This window comes from Equus quagga, chromosome 12 (assembly GCF_021613505.1).
Source record: "Equus quagga isolate Etosha38 chromosome 12, UCLA_HA_Equagga_1.0, whole genome shotgun sequence".
Classification (NCBI taxonomy): domain Eukaryota; kingdom Metazoa; phylum Chordata; class Mammalia; order Perissodactyla; family Equidae; genus Equus; species Equus quagga.
The window spans coordinates 42677693-42692509 of record NC_060278.1 but is presented as its reverse complement, the minus strand read 5'-3'; the positions used below and the strand labels follow the sequence as shown (position 1 = coordinate 42692509).

Genomic DNA, 14817 nt, shown 5'->3' with positions numbered 1-14817 from the left:
ATCAGGTTTGTAGTTTTTCACCAAGTAGGGCACTGGTTGCTGTTCCCAGGATTTTATCCACTGTCTTTCTCAAGGGGGAGAAACTGCTTGTTTCACTACAATTGCAGCTTGAATTCATCTTAAATTTTAGTAATAGTCTAGAATTGTTAATAGTCTTTTCTAATTACTTGAGTGTTCCAAAATCTCCTGTGACAGCCAACTTACTCTTGTAGTGTTTTCATTTTATGTGCACTGTCTTGGCATAAATAAATCTCACTTTATGCCTTTTTACATTAACTTGCTTCATTATTATTAGTTGAAATTTTAGAGTAATAAGTCAAATTATCACAATTTTAATGATTTTTTTGTAAAACTTCATTTTATGCATTGTAGTTAAGTTTGGATTGTCTGATTTTTGTCTTTGACAGCTGCAGCATCAGGCAATGAGAACATACAGCCACCACCGTTAGCTTATAAGAAATGGGGTCTACAAGATATTGACACTATTATTGATCATGCTAGTATTGGTAAGCATTACTAGTTCAAATTCTTACAGAATTTGCTGCTTTTTTTTTTTGCTGAAGTATCTTATTTTAGAAATGTACGTTTATTCTTATGTGAAAAGAAAATGCATTCCCTTTAGTGAGACATCTGGAAGTTAGTTCATACTTACAGATTATCGTAGGTTTATGTCTTTAGGAAATGGTAGCAGTTTTAATAGTTATGCCCTCAGCAGCATTATTGTACAGTTTTAAGTCATTCACCATTTGACTTAATTTTTCTGTGGACAAGTTTAATCCATGTAATTATCATATAGATCAGTCTTCTAAAAATGTAACCTTTAGACCAGCAGAATATAGATAAAAGTAGATTTCTTCTTGCAACCAGTACTTCAAGGCTTACTGTGTTAGGCATTGAGAATACAGAGATGAAAAGACATGGTCCCTGCTGTCAGGACAGCTAAGTTTAGTTGGAGGAAATGTAAGAAACTAGTTATAGTAGCACAGCATAATGATTGTGGTAGTAGACGCGTGGACCAGCTAGAGTGGGAGCAGAGAAATCAGGGGCACTGGGGGAAATCAGGAAGAGGAGGTTGACTTTAACCTTAGATTGAAAGAATGAGCAGGGCTTGACCAACAGAACAAGCACAGAGGAGGCATTCCTGCCACTGTGTACGTAGGCTTGGGGTGGAAGTGCATTGTGTACCAGAAAAACAAAAGGTGCCAAGGTGAGCTGGCAAGAGTGAGGCCACATATGTAAATAGGAGGCAGATTTTGAAGAGTCTAATATACTAGGCAGAGGAATTTAGGTCTTTCTCCTAGCCACTTTGAGAGCCATTGAAAATTTCTGAGCAAGAGAATATTATCACTTAGCCTGTTAGAAAAATCACTCTGGTGGAAGTTTTGAGGCTGCAGAGTAGGGGTCAAGACTAGAAACTAGGTGCAGTAAGGAAGCTATAATAATCTTGGTAAGGAGTAATGGGCTTCTGAATTAAGGTAGTAGAAATGGGGATGGAGAAGAAGGAAATTCTATTTTTAAATGTATATGTATTTTTTTCTGTTTATCAATATAGTATATGCTTGTTGAAAATTCAAATAGTACATAATTATATAAAGAGAAAAAGAAAAAGGAAAAATACCCCTTAAATCCTACCATCCAGAGATACCCACCATTGGCATTTTGACAAACATCTTTACAGACGTGTGTGTAAGTGCATGTGTAATATGTGTACGGTTATGTAGAGAGATGTGTTTCCATAAATAAGATTAAATAATGCCGACTATATTAAAGTCTTTTTTCTAATCAACATATTATGAAGAACTTTTCACATCAGTTTTGCTAAATATGCATTTTATCAGGGTCCTAACAGAAGACAGATGGCATCCTTGATGTGGGATAATTGAAAGATTTTATTCACAGAGAAACTATTTATAAAGATGTGGGTGAAGGACAACCACAGGGGGTAGTACAGTATCTTAGGACTCTGAGCAGCCCAGCTGTTAACCACTTTCCGACCTACAGGGATGAGAGCTGGGAGCAGTTCTAGAACGTGGAGACAGTGAGTGAAATCAACGCCCTAAGAGCAGGATGACTTCTGTTCAAGGGTCACAGGGAAATAGATACCATGACTTCATTCTCGTTTCTTTCTTTGATCTCCTGATGGGGCTTCCCATTGTCTGAACCCAAGTGGAAGTCAGCATAAGCTACACACACTGGCCCCTGGGAGAAGCAGGGGGAAAAGGAAGGAGTGTGAATCTAGAGGGTCAAACAGGAGATATCTGATACACAGACCACCTTAGTTTATTGTCGCGTGTTCTTATATGGAAAACTCTGTAATAAACACCTTATTATAGACATTCAGTTCGTCTTTACTTTTTTGCTAACATAAGAATGCTGTCTCCAAAGTGTTGAGTGCAGTTCAGGGTAGCTTCCCTGTTCTGTTAATTAGACTTTGGAACATTGAAACAGGCTAGGAAAACTGATTGGATAGAAAATATTACTCTATTCATTTATCTCCTAGCCTACAAAGTCGGAAAAAAAGGGTACAATGAACTTTATTGTATGTATGTCTTTATATAAAGGTGTGATAAATGCATTCAACAAATAAATGAATACCTGTTATGTCCCAGGTGCGAATATTGGTGCTAGAAATTACAAGGCAGACAGGACGGACCCCTGCCCTGATCAAGCTTACACTCTGGTAGTGTGGAGACAACCAATAAACAAACCAAATGAATAAATATGGTGATATCAAAATGTTAGTATGGGTCATGTGGAAAATAAGCAGAGGGTTATGATGGAGAGTAAAGGAAGAGGGTACTGTAGGTAGACAGATAAGGAGAGGCCTCTCCAGGGAAGTGACATTCAGACTGAGACATGAAGGATGAGAAAGAGCCAGTTATGTAAAGAGGTGGAGGAAGAGCACTCTCGGAGAAAGGAGCAGCAAAAAAGTAAGCTTGCGGGGCCTCAAGACCTGAGTGTTAAAGAAACAGAGAGGAGGTCAGTGGGACTTGACTGTAAAGAGTTAAGGGGAAAATGGGCCGACGTAAGATTGGAGGTGAGAACTTGGGTCAGATCACATAGGGATGAGGAGTTCGGATTTTATCCTGAATGCAGTGGATGTTGTTGATGGATTCTAGGTACCGGATATTTAAAAATATCCCTCTGACTGCTTTTTAGAGGGAGGTTTGTAAAATAAAAAGTGAAAGCAAGAAGACCAGTAAGGAGTTTGTTTCAATAAGAGAGAGAGACGGCTTTGTCTAGGGTGGAGGCCGTGGAGTTGGAGAGAGGTAGATAGATTTGAGATATGTTTTGCACTTGCTAAGGAATGGATTTGAGAAATGAGAGAAAGGAAAGATTCGGGGATTTCTTGGTTTTTAAATTTGAGCAAATGAGTAGATGATTAGACTGTTTACTGAAATGAGAATAAGGAGAAAGAAGAGATTTGAGGTGGACAAATTGAGAGTCATGTTCTTCACAGGTTAACTTCTGATGCAATTATACGTTCAGGTGGAGGTGTCAAGTAGACAGTCAAATATATGAGTCTGAAGCTCAGAGAGGAAGTCTGGATTATCAGTATATATTTGGGAGGGAGTGGTGAACTGTGGAGTGCTTCATAGAATTCAAGAAAGGGGGAAAGTCCATTGGATTTGATAACATAAAGCTCTTCATTGACTCTGATATGAGCAGTTTAAGTGGAACAGTGAAGATGAAAGCCAGATTGGGGTAGGTTTAAAAAAAAGTATTTCCACCCCCTACTTTGAAAAATCAGAAGCACAAGAACAAGAATTCAAATCACAGCATCTCCATTTTTATCTCCAGTCCTAACCTCTTCCTTAAACTTCATACTCATTTTCCAACTCCTAATGAATGTTTCCACCTGGGTGTCCAGACTAAACATATACAAAACAGAATTCTTGATTTCCTCCCATCAGATCTCTCTCTCCTTTTTTTCTTCTGTCTCCGTTATCATCTCTCTTCTTGTTCTCGTGTTCACACCAAAAGATTTAGAGTCATCCTTGACTCTTGTCTTTTTCTCGTGTTCTTTATCCAGTCCATCTTTTGCCTCTACCCCAGTATGTCCTGAATGTGACCACTTCTCATCTTCGCCATTGTTAGCACAGTGGTCCAAGCACTGTCATCTCTTGGCTGAACTGTTGAGGAAAAAAATTCTAACTGGTCTTTCTGCTTCCTTTTTTCCCTCTTTACAATCTGTTCACCAGTTAGCATCTAATGTGATTATTTTGAAATATAAATAATATTTTTGTCACTCTTCTGTTCACAACCTTATAATGGCTTCCCATCTTATCCCTAATAAAATCCAAAAGCCTTACAATGGCATACAAGGCCTGACGTTGTCTTGTTTATGGTACTTCTTTTACCTTATCTCCTATAGCAGCCCCCACCTCTGTGTTCTACCATGCTGATCTCCTTGTTCCCCTGACACACCAAGCATCCCCCCGCTTTAGAGCATCTGTAATTGCTGCTCCTTCTGCCTGGAAAATTTTACCCAGCTAGCCACGTGGCTCTCTCCCTCACTCCATTCAGGTCTCTGTACAAGTATCATTTTGTCAGAGGCTTTCTTTAACCACTATATTAGACCTAGAAAATTATCCAATGAGTTTGACTTTATGGAAATTTATATTAAGAGGAAATTTAAGATGTTTCAAAGTGTAGGAAGGCCTCGGACATTCAGGGAAAACCCTAAATGACAAGGTAACGATAACTGCAGGAAAAAAAAATTCACATCTAAGAAAATGTAGTTACAGTAGGCAGCCTGTCGCCGCAGTGTGTAATGTTTACAGCATTCTTAATAATGAAAACAGTGAATGTGAATTTCGTAAAAAAATTGAGATATGGGTTTATTAGAAGGTTATGGGGAGAAGAGGAAGACCTGTAAATAAGCTGTATCTTCATTTACTTTAAGTCAATGAAAAATAATGCTAAAATTGGGGATTCAAAAGACAACAGTCCTGTAGAGTCCACCAATTTGCTGCAGTATAGAGAACAGGACAGAATGTTGAATAATGTACAGGAATGCAGTCAGCAAAACCTAGACTTTGGGAAATCAGTGTCAAACAGCCTGGTTTCTTCAACAAAGAGATTTCAAGGGACTGGGGACATGGGAAGGGGTCAAGGAGTATAGTAGGATTTGGGGCTGGTCTTTTATACCCATTTGTTTGTGGTCCTTCCTTTGAAACCCAGATGTGGTGTTTTTCTCTGGCAATCATCAGCTGTTTTGCTGCAAACAGCAGAGAATGCAGACAGTTTAGGTCAACAAAGGTTGAGATTTAGCCGGCTAAGTGTGTAGAGGGAGAAAGGGACAGGGGAGTGGTGGGTTTTGATTATGGTGGAACATGAATCTAAGAACAAGGGAAGTGATCACAAGAATTGCTTGATAAATAGTGAAAAATAGCAGGATTAATGAATTGAAACTCTTAATGAAATTGTGGAATTATTACAGGAAGTTACTAGAGTAATTAAGATGGAAAACTAAGAGGTGGTGGTCAAAAGGTGATATGTTTGATATCAAGGTTTCAAAGAATATATAATTGATGATGACAGTATCTAAGGTATAGCATTGAAAGTAGACAAATGTGGAAAGAAAAAGATCACTAGTGGTAAGATGGAAAGAATGGATCAGCCATCTCTTTGTAATAAATTCACTTAAAATTTTGGATACGTATTACAAAATTGTCCTCTAGATAGCTTGTAGCAACATATACTCCCACCTATAGTGTATAGGAGTATGAAGAGAAGTTATGTTAAAACTTAAATTTCAATTTATATGCCACACAGTTCACCCTTTTGATTTTGTTCTGGTAGAGTCAGGCAAGACTTATGCTAATTTTATCATGTAGTGAAAACATTTTGTATGTTGAATCATGTATTCATTCATGAATGTGAGACAAGCATTCTCATCTTTCAGAGTCATCCAACTTTTACAAGATTATTTGATCCCTTTTATCCCTAAATCCAGTAAATGGTTTGCTTATGAACTCCTAAAATTATTTCCTTTCCCAGAACTTTTCTTCAGGAGGAGTACATTTTTTGACTGTTTGCAGGCAAAGTAGAGGCAGTACCTATAAATGAAAAGTAGGATAAATAATGTTCCATCGTATAGTATATTTGAGTTCAGAGCCTCTCAACCAGGTGTCTTCATGGACCATGTGAGTACCCAAGTTTGAAGGCACTGCCTGAATCCACATGTGTTGGAATCTAGCAGCAGATCTTTACTTCCTAGATCCTCCCCGTCTTTCTCTCCCTGCCACTCAGGTGAATTTAGATAACACTGGTTTTTCCTCGGCTGTTCCACATAGGCGTGTGGATGTCGGCATTCAGTCTGTCTGCTTGTGCTCCCAGAGCCTTGGGGAAATGAAAAGTAGCTCTTCATTATAAATGGGTGGGGATTTCTGGACCACGAAGTAGATATTTGAAAGTGTTTGTTTTCACTGTGTTGGGAAGGGTATGGGAGCACAGATGCTGTGTCACCTTCTTGGCAGGAGTGTAAATTAACACTACCTCTATGGAATGCAGTGGAATAATACTTAAATTTTTTTTAAAATATAGATCATCTTTCAGCCTGCACTTCTGTTAATAAGAATTTACCAAACAGGTAGACCTCTATGGATTTGCAAAGACATGTCAAGGATATATACTGCAACATTATTTGTAGTGGCAAAAGATGGGAAACAACCTAAGTGAACATCAGTAGGTCAAATCAGTTATAGTATGGCCAAACAGTGGGATGCTCTGAGTGACTGAGAAGAATGAGACATGTCTCCTTGGTATTTTATTAAAGAAAAAAAACCAAGGCACACGTCACTTTATTTGATGTGCTGTCATTTATATATGTACAACGTCTCTGGAAAGCAGCATAAGAAACTGTATCAATTGTTGCCTCTAAGGTGTGAACTGATACCTGGAGGTATAGGTGGACTATACACTTCTTGTACCATTGAATTTTGTGTCTGTTTAAAAAATTGATATTTAAATTTTGTTTTTTAATAGCTTAGGGGAAATGATAGATGGCAATTCTAATATCTTATGAATATTTTATGACATCGATTTTGTAGCTTTTAAAACTGACTTTTGTCTGTTAAATAAAACTAAGCAGTTAGCATCTTAGAATGAAGTAAAAATTTAATGACCTACAATGACAGTGTCATTTCACTGTGTTCAAATCACGTGTTGTTGTTGTGTTATCATTAGGTATTATGACTCTGTCCCCTTTTGATCAAATGAAGACTGCCTCCAATATAGGTGGATTTAATGCAGCAATTAAAAACAGTCCACCCGCCATGTCTCAGTATATCACTGTAGGGTCCAGTCCATTTACTGGCTTCTTCTATGCTTTAGAGGTAAGCATTTCGTCGCTGATCCTAAGTAAGGCCATCCTTACTTGATTTTTCAACTTGTCTGCAAATTGGATATGGTAACTTAGCCTTAGAAAGATTAAGCATTTTACATTTCTACGTTTCAATTTAAGCTAAAATTAGTCCCAACTCACTTTCTTCTAAATTCTTTAGATTAACTGAAAAGGTGCTAAAATCAATATCAAACAAACAAACTTCTTTGATTCTGATGCCCTGAGTTCTTGGACAGTTGAGTGGTCTTTAAATACTGGTACAATAGTTAGAAACTCGGGGCTGTTAATGATGTCACCCCACCAAGGATTTGAGCAAATGAAGAATTGTAAAGACAGAAAAAGCTGCCAGCTTAGTTGGTATAATTGCTTACTAAAATATGGGAAAGTTAGGTGTTGGATCTGGCAGCTCTTATTTCTTGTTTAAAAAGCACACTTCTCAGAACTGTCTAAACTATCTTTTTACTTTAATAAAAATATATATTTAACAAAAAGAGAAAAGATGAGTGTAGATGAAATCCATACTTCTGCTAGAATAATGCCATCTTAATGTCCTAGTTTAATTTTTTTAATTAAATTACGATTTAAAGAGGGAAATCCTAAAAGATGAAAGACTACTAATGATTTTACTTTTAAACTATAGAGTTAAAACTTTTGATTATACTGCTACCTCCTAAAATAAAGTTTTTATGGTACCCTCCAAAAGATGCTGAATATTGTTGCTAGTCCAGCCTTTACAACTTTTCAAAACTTTTTAAAGTAAGCGTTATTTAGAAAGTATATTTTGTTTCTGTGGTAGCTGTTTGCTTTCAAATGTTCTGTTTTTCAGGGCAGCACACAGCCATTGTTATCTCATGTTGCACTAGCAGTTGCCAGTAAACTCACTTCAGCTCTATTTAATGCTGCCAGGTAATTACATAACAATTACATTGAAAATTATCTAATTTGTGTCTAGCTTGGTTTTAATATATTTTGAGAGTCTGCACTTTGAAACGCTGGAAGCGCTGTTTTTATTCTAAGCTTTCTTTCTTTTCAGTGGTTGGCTTGGTTGGAAAAGTAAGCACGAAGAAGAAGCTGTCCAAAAGCAAAAGCCCAAGGTGGAACCAGCCACCCCATTAGCTGTAAGGCAAGTCCATCGTGCTCTTCTTGAATTTTCATATGTTTAGAAGTGTACTGTGCAGTTTATGGTCCTTCAGTGTGCTTAATGGATTTGTTGATCTCATGAGTCTTTGGAGCTTCTGAAAGTCATTCATGTGGGATATTTTTTCCACCAGAAGGCAACTCCATGAGGACAGTGGTTCTTGCCCATTTTGTTCACAGCTCTTTCCCTGTGATGTGATAGGTCTCAGTTGCTATCTGTGAAGTCTGCTTTTTTACAAACACCTATGAACTTAGCTTAAGTACAGGAAAATTAGTTTTGTGAGAGCTGTTGAATTTCTTTCTTTAAAAGGTTTAGTTTGTCAGTAAGCTGTATAAACTTCAAAAGTATCTAGTGATTTCTCTTAAAAAAACAAAAACGGGTGTCATGTGCATTCAGGCACTTTTTAGAATGCTGGTTTGTGCTCCTTGCTTACTTCAGCAGGGCTGCGGGATATCTAGTGTATTCATCAGGTTTTAGCGGGGGAAAGGCATGGTTTTTACTTGATTTTATTTTTTAAATCATTTTTTATTACCCAATATAAAGTTCTACCATGAAGGAAAATAAAAACTTCCTTTTTTAGATAGTCTTCAACTAAAGAAATATAGCTAATTATCTGTTATTAAAATTTCTTGAGATTTATCTTCTAAGGTTTTTTCATCTTATTTTAAAATGTTATAACACATCACATCTTCTAAATTCATGCAAGAATCAAGAAACAAGCCAAATGGCCTGTGCATCCAAATAGATGTAAGAAAGTTTGCGCACTTGGTCTCAGGGACTTTTCTGAAAGTGAACTCTCTGGGTCCTTGCTCAGTACCTCTGTACTTTTATTTTACTCACAGTTCTAATAAGATTGGTTATAGACTAAGAGCAGTTTGGAGAGAACTATTTAGAAGGAAAGTTCTTGCTTCAGGCAGATACATTGGTGTCAGCAAGATATGAAATCTAGCAAAAAAGAGAACAGATTAGGAATAAGAACTTAAAATAGATGAAAGATGCCTGTGTAGGAGGCAAAGCATTCTAAAATTTTGTTGGTTGTGAAGATGTTGTTTCCTGTGACATGACTACCACTCAGTCAAGGAAAGATAGTTATACTTGATGTTCTCTAAAAATATAAGGTTGTGGACTTCTATATAGAAAATCTGTGAAATAAAACATGTTTTCATTTTATAGTAGAAGAAACTTCTTTATGTATTTTATAATGCAAAATATCAGCTATGATTAGTTAATAAGTTAACTATTAGTCCATGCAAAGTTCATATAAAAACAAATTTGGCCTATTTTATTTGTGCATTTTATTATTCTGTTATATATTTCTAGATTGGAATGTGATTTGAGCTTTTTATTTTCTTTTAAATATCAGGTTTGGACTTCCAGATTCTAGACGCCATGGTGAAAGTATATGTCTGTCTCCATGTAACACACTGGCAGCAGTGACAGATGATTTTGGCAGAGTTATTCTATTGGATGTAGCTAGAGGAATTGCAATACGCATGTGGAAAGGTATTTCCTTACAAAACATCCAGAAAGAAAGTGGATTTTCCTTTTACCCCAGTTGTTGAGCAACATGATCGTCCTTTAGCTTCTGGTTGATAAAACTGTTTACTTACTCCTTTATGTTTATGCTTTGTTTTTGTTTTTGGACATGAACTCAGATCAGCAACACTTGATCTAGTTGTCCAGTTGATGTATCCTTTAAGTCTGATCAACTTTTAGGGACTTTTAACCTCTTTCCATTCTCACTGTCATTTCCTGAATTCAGTTTCTTGCCCCTGCTACATTCATTCCACTTTTCAAGGCTGTACTTGAGTGAAATGTTCTCCTCAAATATATAATGCCAAGTCTTTCGGATTTAAGTAAGCAAAACCTAGCAAAATCCATCTTTGCTGACTTGACTTCCATATCCATATGCTTGGGTCAGTTCACTTAGCTTCTTGGTAACTATGCCAGTTAGGAGTTGCATTTAGCTGCTAATAACAGACCCCAGTAAAGGATTGATATGATATCCTCAGGAACCCAGTCTCCATCTGTGTAGCTTCCCCGCTCAAAGTTATCTCATAGTACAGATGGCTGCTGGAGCTCTAGCCCTCCTGTCTGCATTCCAGGAAGAAAGAAGGGGAAAGGAAGAACTGTCAACTGTCAGTCCATTTTGAAGATACTTCCTGAAGTCCTTCCAACCTTTTTCTGAATACATTGTCCAGGACTTAGTCACATGGTCATACCTAACTATAAGGGAGACTTGAAAATATGTAGGCACATTATCAACCAGAACAAAATAAAACCTCCTTGACTAAGGAAGAAGTGGAGAATACATTGTTTGGAATCATCCAGAATAGTAACGTGTCAGCACAGACGCCTGTTTGGAAACTACAGTTCTGGTGCCATGTGGTCTGTACTTAATAATGTGAGGAGTAATGGATTCAAGGACATTACGTTACTCTGGACCAGACTGAGTCCACTATCACCTTCTTACCAAAGAATTCCTGCAGTGTTTGCCTGCCATGTGTTTGTGTCTGTAGAAATAAGTTTCCGTGCTGCAGATACATCATTTCTCCTTGGTGTTTGTCTTCTGAAATAACCTCAAGAGTATCTTCTCAGCAAGACTTTTCCAGAATATGGAAGACATAGGTGTGCCAACTGGTCCAGATCCAGGATGGTGATCTTATTGCTGGCATTGTTGTCTGTCCTTCTGGGGCTGGTGCAGTCAGTGTCCTCCCCATACCGAGGAGAGAGGGAGAGAGGGATCAATTACCTGTGAGAAGGACCACCCTAAATGGAAGACAGCGTCACCTGTGTCTTTCTTCTCACTTGCAGGAGCTTCCTCCCATCCCTCTACAGCCCATGTTTTCCCTCTCTCTGCGTACCACCTGGGGACTGGAATAGCAGGAAATCAGTTTGCTCTTTTTCTTATATTTTAACTGGACTTTTGTTTTAAATCCAAACCTGATAAAAACCCCAGAATTTTTTGAAGAGAGGGAGGAAAGGGAATGGGATCAGGGAAGGGTACTCATGAGGTTTCAGTGATTCGTGTTTTTAAAGAAAAAAAGTGATTGGAAGCAATTATAGCAAAATATTAAAATGTTATAAGACTTGGTGATTAACTCAGTGTTTATTATAATTATTACTATTTTCTGATTAAGATATTTCATAATAAAAAGATAACATGGTGTTATAGCTTTTCTTTTCTTTTTTTTTTTTATTAATGTTATGATAGATTACAACCTTGTGAGATTTCAGTTGTACATTTTTGTTAGTCATGTTGTGGGTACACCACTTCCCCCTCTGTGCCCTCCCTGTTATAGCCTTTCTTAACTACCCCCCCCCCCCAAGAAAAATATCCCAGAGTGCTTCAGAAGGCCGATATTGAACTTAGATAAATAAACTAATTAACTTTGCTTTTCCTCTGTCTCCAAGGGTATCGGGATGCACAGACTGGTTGGATCCAGATTGTAGAGGACCTCCACGAAAGAGTACCGGAGAAAGTAGATTTTTCCCCCTTTGGGAACACACAGGGTCCAAGTCGAGTAGCTCAGTTCCTCGTGATCTATGCGCCAAGAAGGGGAATCTTAGAAGTGTGGAGCACACAGCAGGGGCCTAGAGTAGGCGCCTTCAACGTGGGAAAACACTGCAGGTGAGCTGCAGCCCCTGGCGTTCTCCTGGTTACAAACAGGAATGCTTTTATTAAAGGGAAGCTTTTATTAAAGCTACTTATTAGATTGCAGGTTGTTTGAGAATTGAAATGTTCTTTATTGTGGTTTTTCCTGCAAGCACTTGGTATGTAATTAAGGATTAAGTATTTAATAATGAAGGAATCTTATTGAAAATCAGGCATGATATGCTGCTGAATTAAAGTCAGCTTTGGTGCCGCCGTTTCTCCCCATCCCTTGCTTACGCCGTGGAGGCTCCGAAGGAAAGATTCCTTCAGATTCCCCTGGTGATGATGTTAAGAGGGGTGACGCCTTGTTTGCCGTTGCAGCAGAGGCCTGATTGTGTTCCTTTAATTTACCAGCACATTTTAACAAGATAGAACTCAGCCAGTCAAGTTCTACTTTACTTATATTTTTGGTATCAGTATTTATTTGCCATATTAATGCTCCTGAATTGATGATAATGTAGGGGTCCTTAGCTATAATAAAAGCAGCTTTGGGAATTTCTTCTTTCTCTAGTATTTTTTACCATGTTGGTATGTGATTTCCTCAGGCTTCTGTATCCTGGCTATAAAATAATGGGCTTAAATAATGTTACCAGTCAGAGTTGGCAGCCACAGACTTACCAGATCTGTCTTGTTGATCCAGTGTCTGGAGGTGTGAAAACAGTCAATGTCCCTTTCCATTTAGCATTGAGGTAAGGTTAACGGAGTGTCTGCTTATTAATGTCCCTTTGCTGACTTTGCCTACTCCCTTATTTTGCGATTTGTTTTGCGGTTATTGTTTTGTTTTCTTTTCTCATTAGACTGATACCTTTAAAGTTAAATAGGAAGAATATGAAGGAAAAAGAAATTTGGAGCATGTGAAAATTAGAAGGAAAACAGTTTCACATTCTGTAAGAATTTGTTGTTTTATTGTTTTAGTGATAAGAAGAGTGAACGAGCCAAGGACATGCACTTAGTTAAGAAACTAGGAGCCTTACTGAAAACAAAATCTCCCAGCCTCGGTAGGTACCGTTTAACAGAAAGAAGAAAGCATACTGTTATGTCGTTTTTAATAGAATATTCTAAATGGAGCAATCAAAACACTCCAGTGTGTTTGTGAGCTATTGCATCTCCTTTTTGGAGTGAGGTGAGGTACCAGTAATCACCTGTACTTTTTACTGGAATTGCTTTGTAAGGATGAAGTGTGCCATCTAGGGAGGGTTAAAATTTGTAACAGTGAAACAGTAATTTCTGAGAGAACCTAGAAATCCTGTAAACTGATGGTACAAATATGTGCATTTTTCTTCCAGAATAAAGTTTACGTGTAATAGAAGTGAAAAATTTACTTTGGTTAATTTTCTCTTTCTAGATTTGATTGAAACAGAAATAAAGGAATTAATTCTTGATATTAAGTACCCTGCAACCAAAAAACAGGTAAGCATTTATAATATATGAACCATCCTGCTGAGTAGCTTTCCCATATCCCTCTTAAGAAAACCTTTTTTCCCTATTTCCCTCTAAACATGACAGGCTAAAGTCTTCTTTTCATGTTTTTATTCATGTTCATCCTTTTTTATATTCCCATGTAGAAGTTCCTTTTGTCTCTTTCTTTCAAATTAATATTACGGTACATGCAAGTGCATGTTTTTTATACACGCACACACTCAAATCTACACATAACACATATTCAGATTAAATAATAGTAAAGCAACCACATGTGTGTGACCACCCACCTTAGGAAACAGAGTGTTACAGGAACTCTGAAGAGCCTGGCATGTCTCTCCTCCATCCCAGCCTCTTCTTCCATCCCTAAGGTGACCAGTGTTCAGAATTTTGTTTCTCTCTCTTTTGCTTTTCTTTATGGTTATATCATTTCTTCATGACTCTTTTAAAACATAGTGATGCATTTTCTGCCTTTTAAAGCTTTATGTAAATGGAGTCATGCTCCATGTCTTCTTGTGTGACTTACTCTGTTCTTCAACATTATGTTTCTCTGAGTCCTCTGTGTTCATACACGGAGCTAACGTTGATTCATGCACTGTCCTGTGTGAATCCCACTTGGTGACTATCATTTATTCATTCACTCTCCTGTCAGTGGACATCTAGGTTGTTTCCAGTGTTTTTGCTCTTACAAACACCAATACTATGATTATCCTTGTGCGTGTGCCCTGGTGTACATATGCAAGAGTTTCTCTCGAGTTTATACCTAAGAGTGGGATTGTAGGGTATGAGCTTCTTCAGCTGCACTAGTTGATGATACATTGCTTCTCAAAATACTCATACTAATTTCTGTTCCCTCTTGTAGCGTATAAGACGCTCTGTTGCCCCGTAGCCTCATCATCTCATGGTTTTGTCAGACTTGCCCTTTGCCAGGCTTGCAGTTATAATATGGTAACTCATTGTGATTTCTTTTACTCCCACTTCTCTGGTCCAAACTCCTCATAATGCTTCTCAAGTTCTAACTCTGCACCTTCTTACGTGACACTCAAATCCCCTGGACACCTCTGAACTCCTGCTCTAGTTTTAATCAGAGTCAGATAGCCAAGGACTCCTTCTTTTCTAACTATTTCATGTATATTGGTCATAGCTCCTGAACTTTTTCCTATTTACCTCTTTTAAGCTCCTTCAAATGATGTATGAAAATACATCATTTTCATAATCCACAGCATCTCAAATAATGTCAGATACGTGGGAGAAGTC

General features: G+C 37.7%; 1 protein-coding gene and 1 non-coding gene across 4 annotated transcripts in view; both read left to right on the top strand.

The window, feature by feature from the left end:
• RAB3GAP2 (RAB3 GTPase activating non-catalytic protein subunit 2) overlaps window positions 1-14817 on the top strand; it is a 100415-nt gene that overhangs the window by 49482 nt on the left and 36116 nt on the right. For all 3 annotated transcript variants that reach the window (XR_006891042.1, XM_046678398.1, XM_046678397.1), the window contains exons 9-17: window positions 408-506; window positions 7192-7340; window positions 8175-8254; window positions 8382-8471; window positions 9850-9989; window positions 11901-12117; window positions 12687-12830; window positions 13057-13139; window positions 13487-13551. Coding sequence is in view for 2 of the 3 variants with exons in the window: in XM_046678398.1 (XP_046534354.1) it covers window positions 408-506; window positions 7192-7340; window positions 8175-8254; window positions 8382-8471; window positions 9850-9989; window positions 11901-12117; window positions 12687-12830; window positions 13057-13139; window positions 13487-13551 (1067 nt within the window). In the remaining variant the exon portion in view is untranslated. The remainder of the gene's footprint in view (window positions 1-407; window positions 507-7191; window positions 7341-8174; window positions 8255-8381; window positions 8472-9849; window positions 9990-11900; window positions 12118-12686; window positions 12831-13056; window positions 13140-13486; window positions 13552-14817) is intronic.
• LOC124249269 (small nucleolar RNA SNORA36 family) lies at window positions 2378-2509 on the top strand. Its single transcript, XR_006891335.1, has one exon. It is a non-coding gene; the product is annotated as a small nucleolar RNA SNORA36 family (small nucleolar RNA).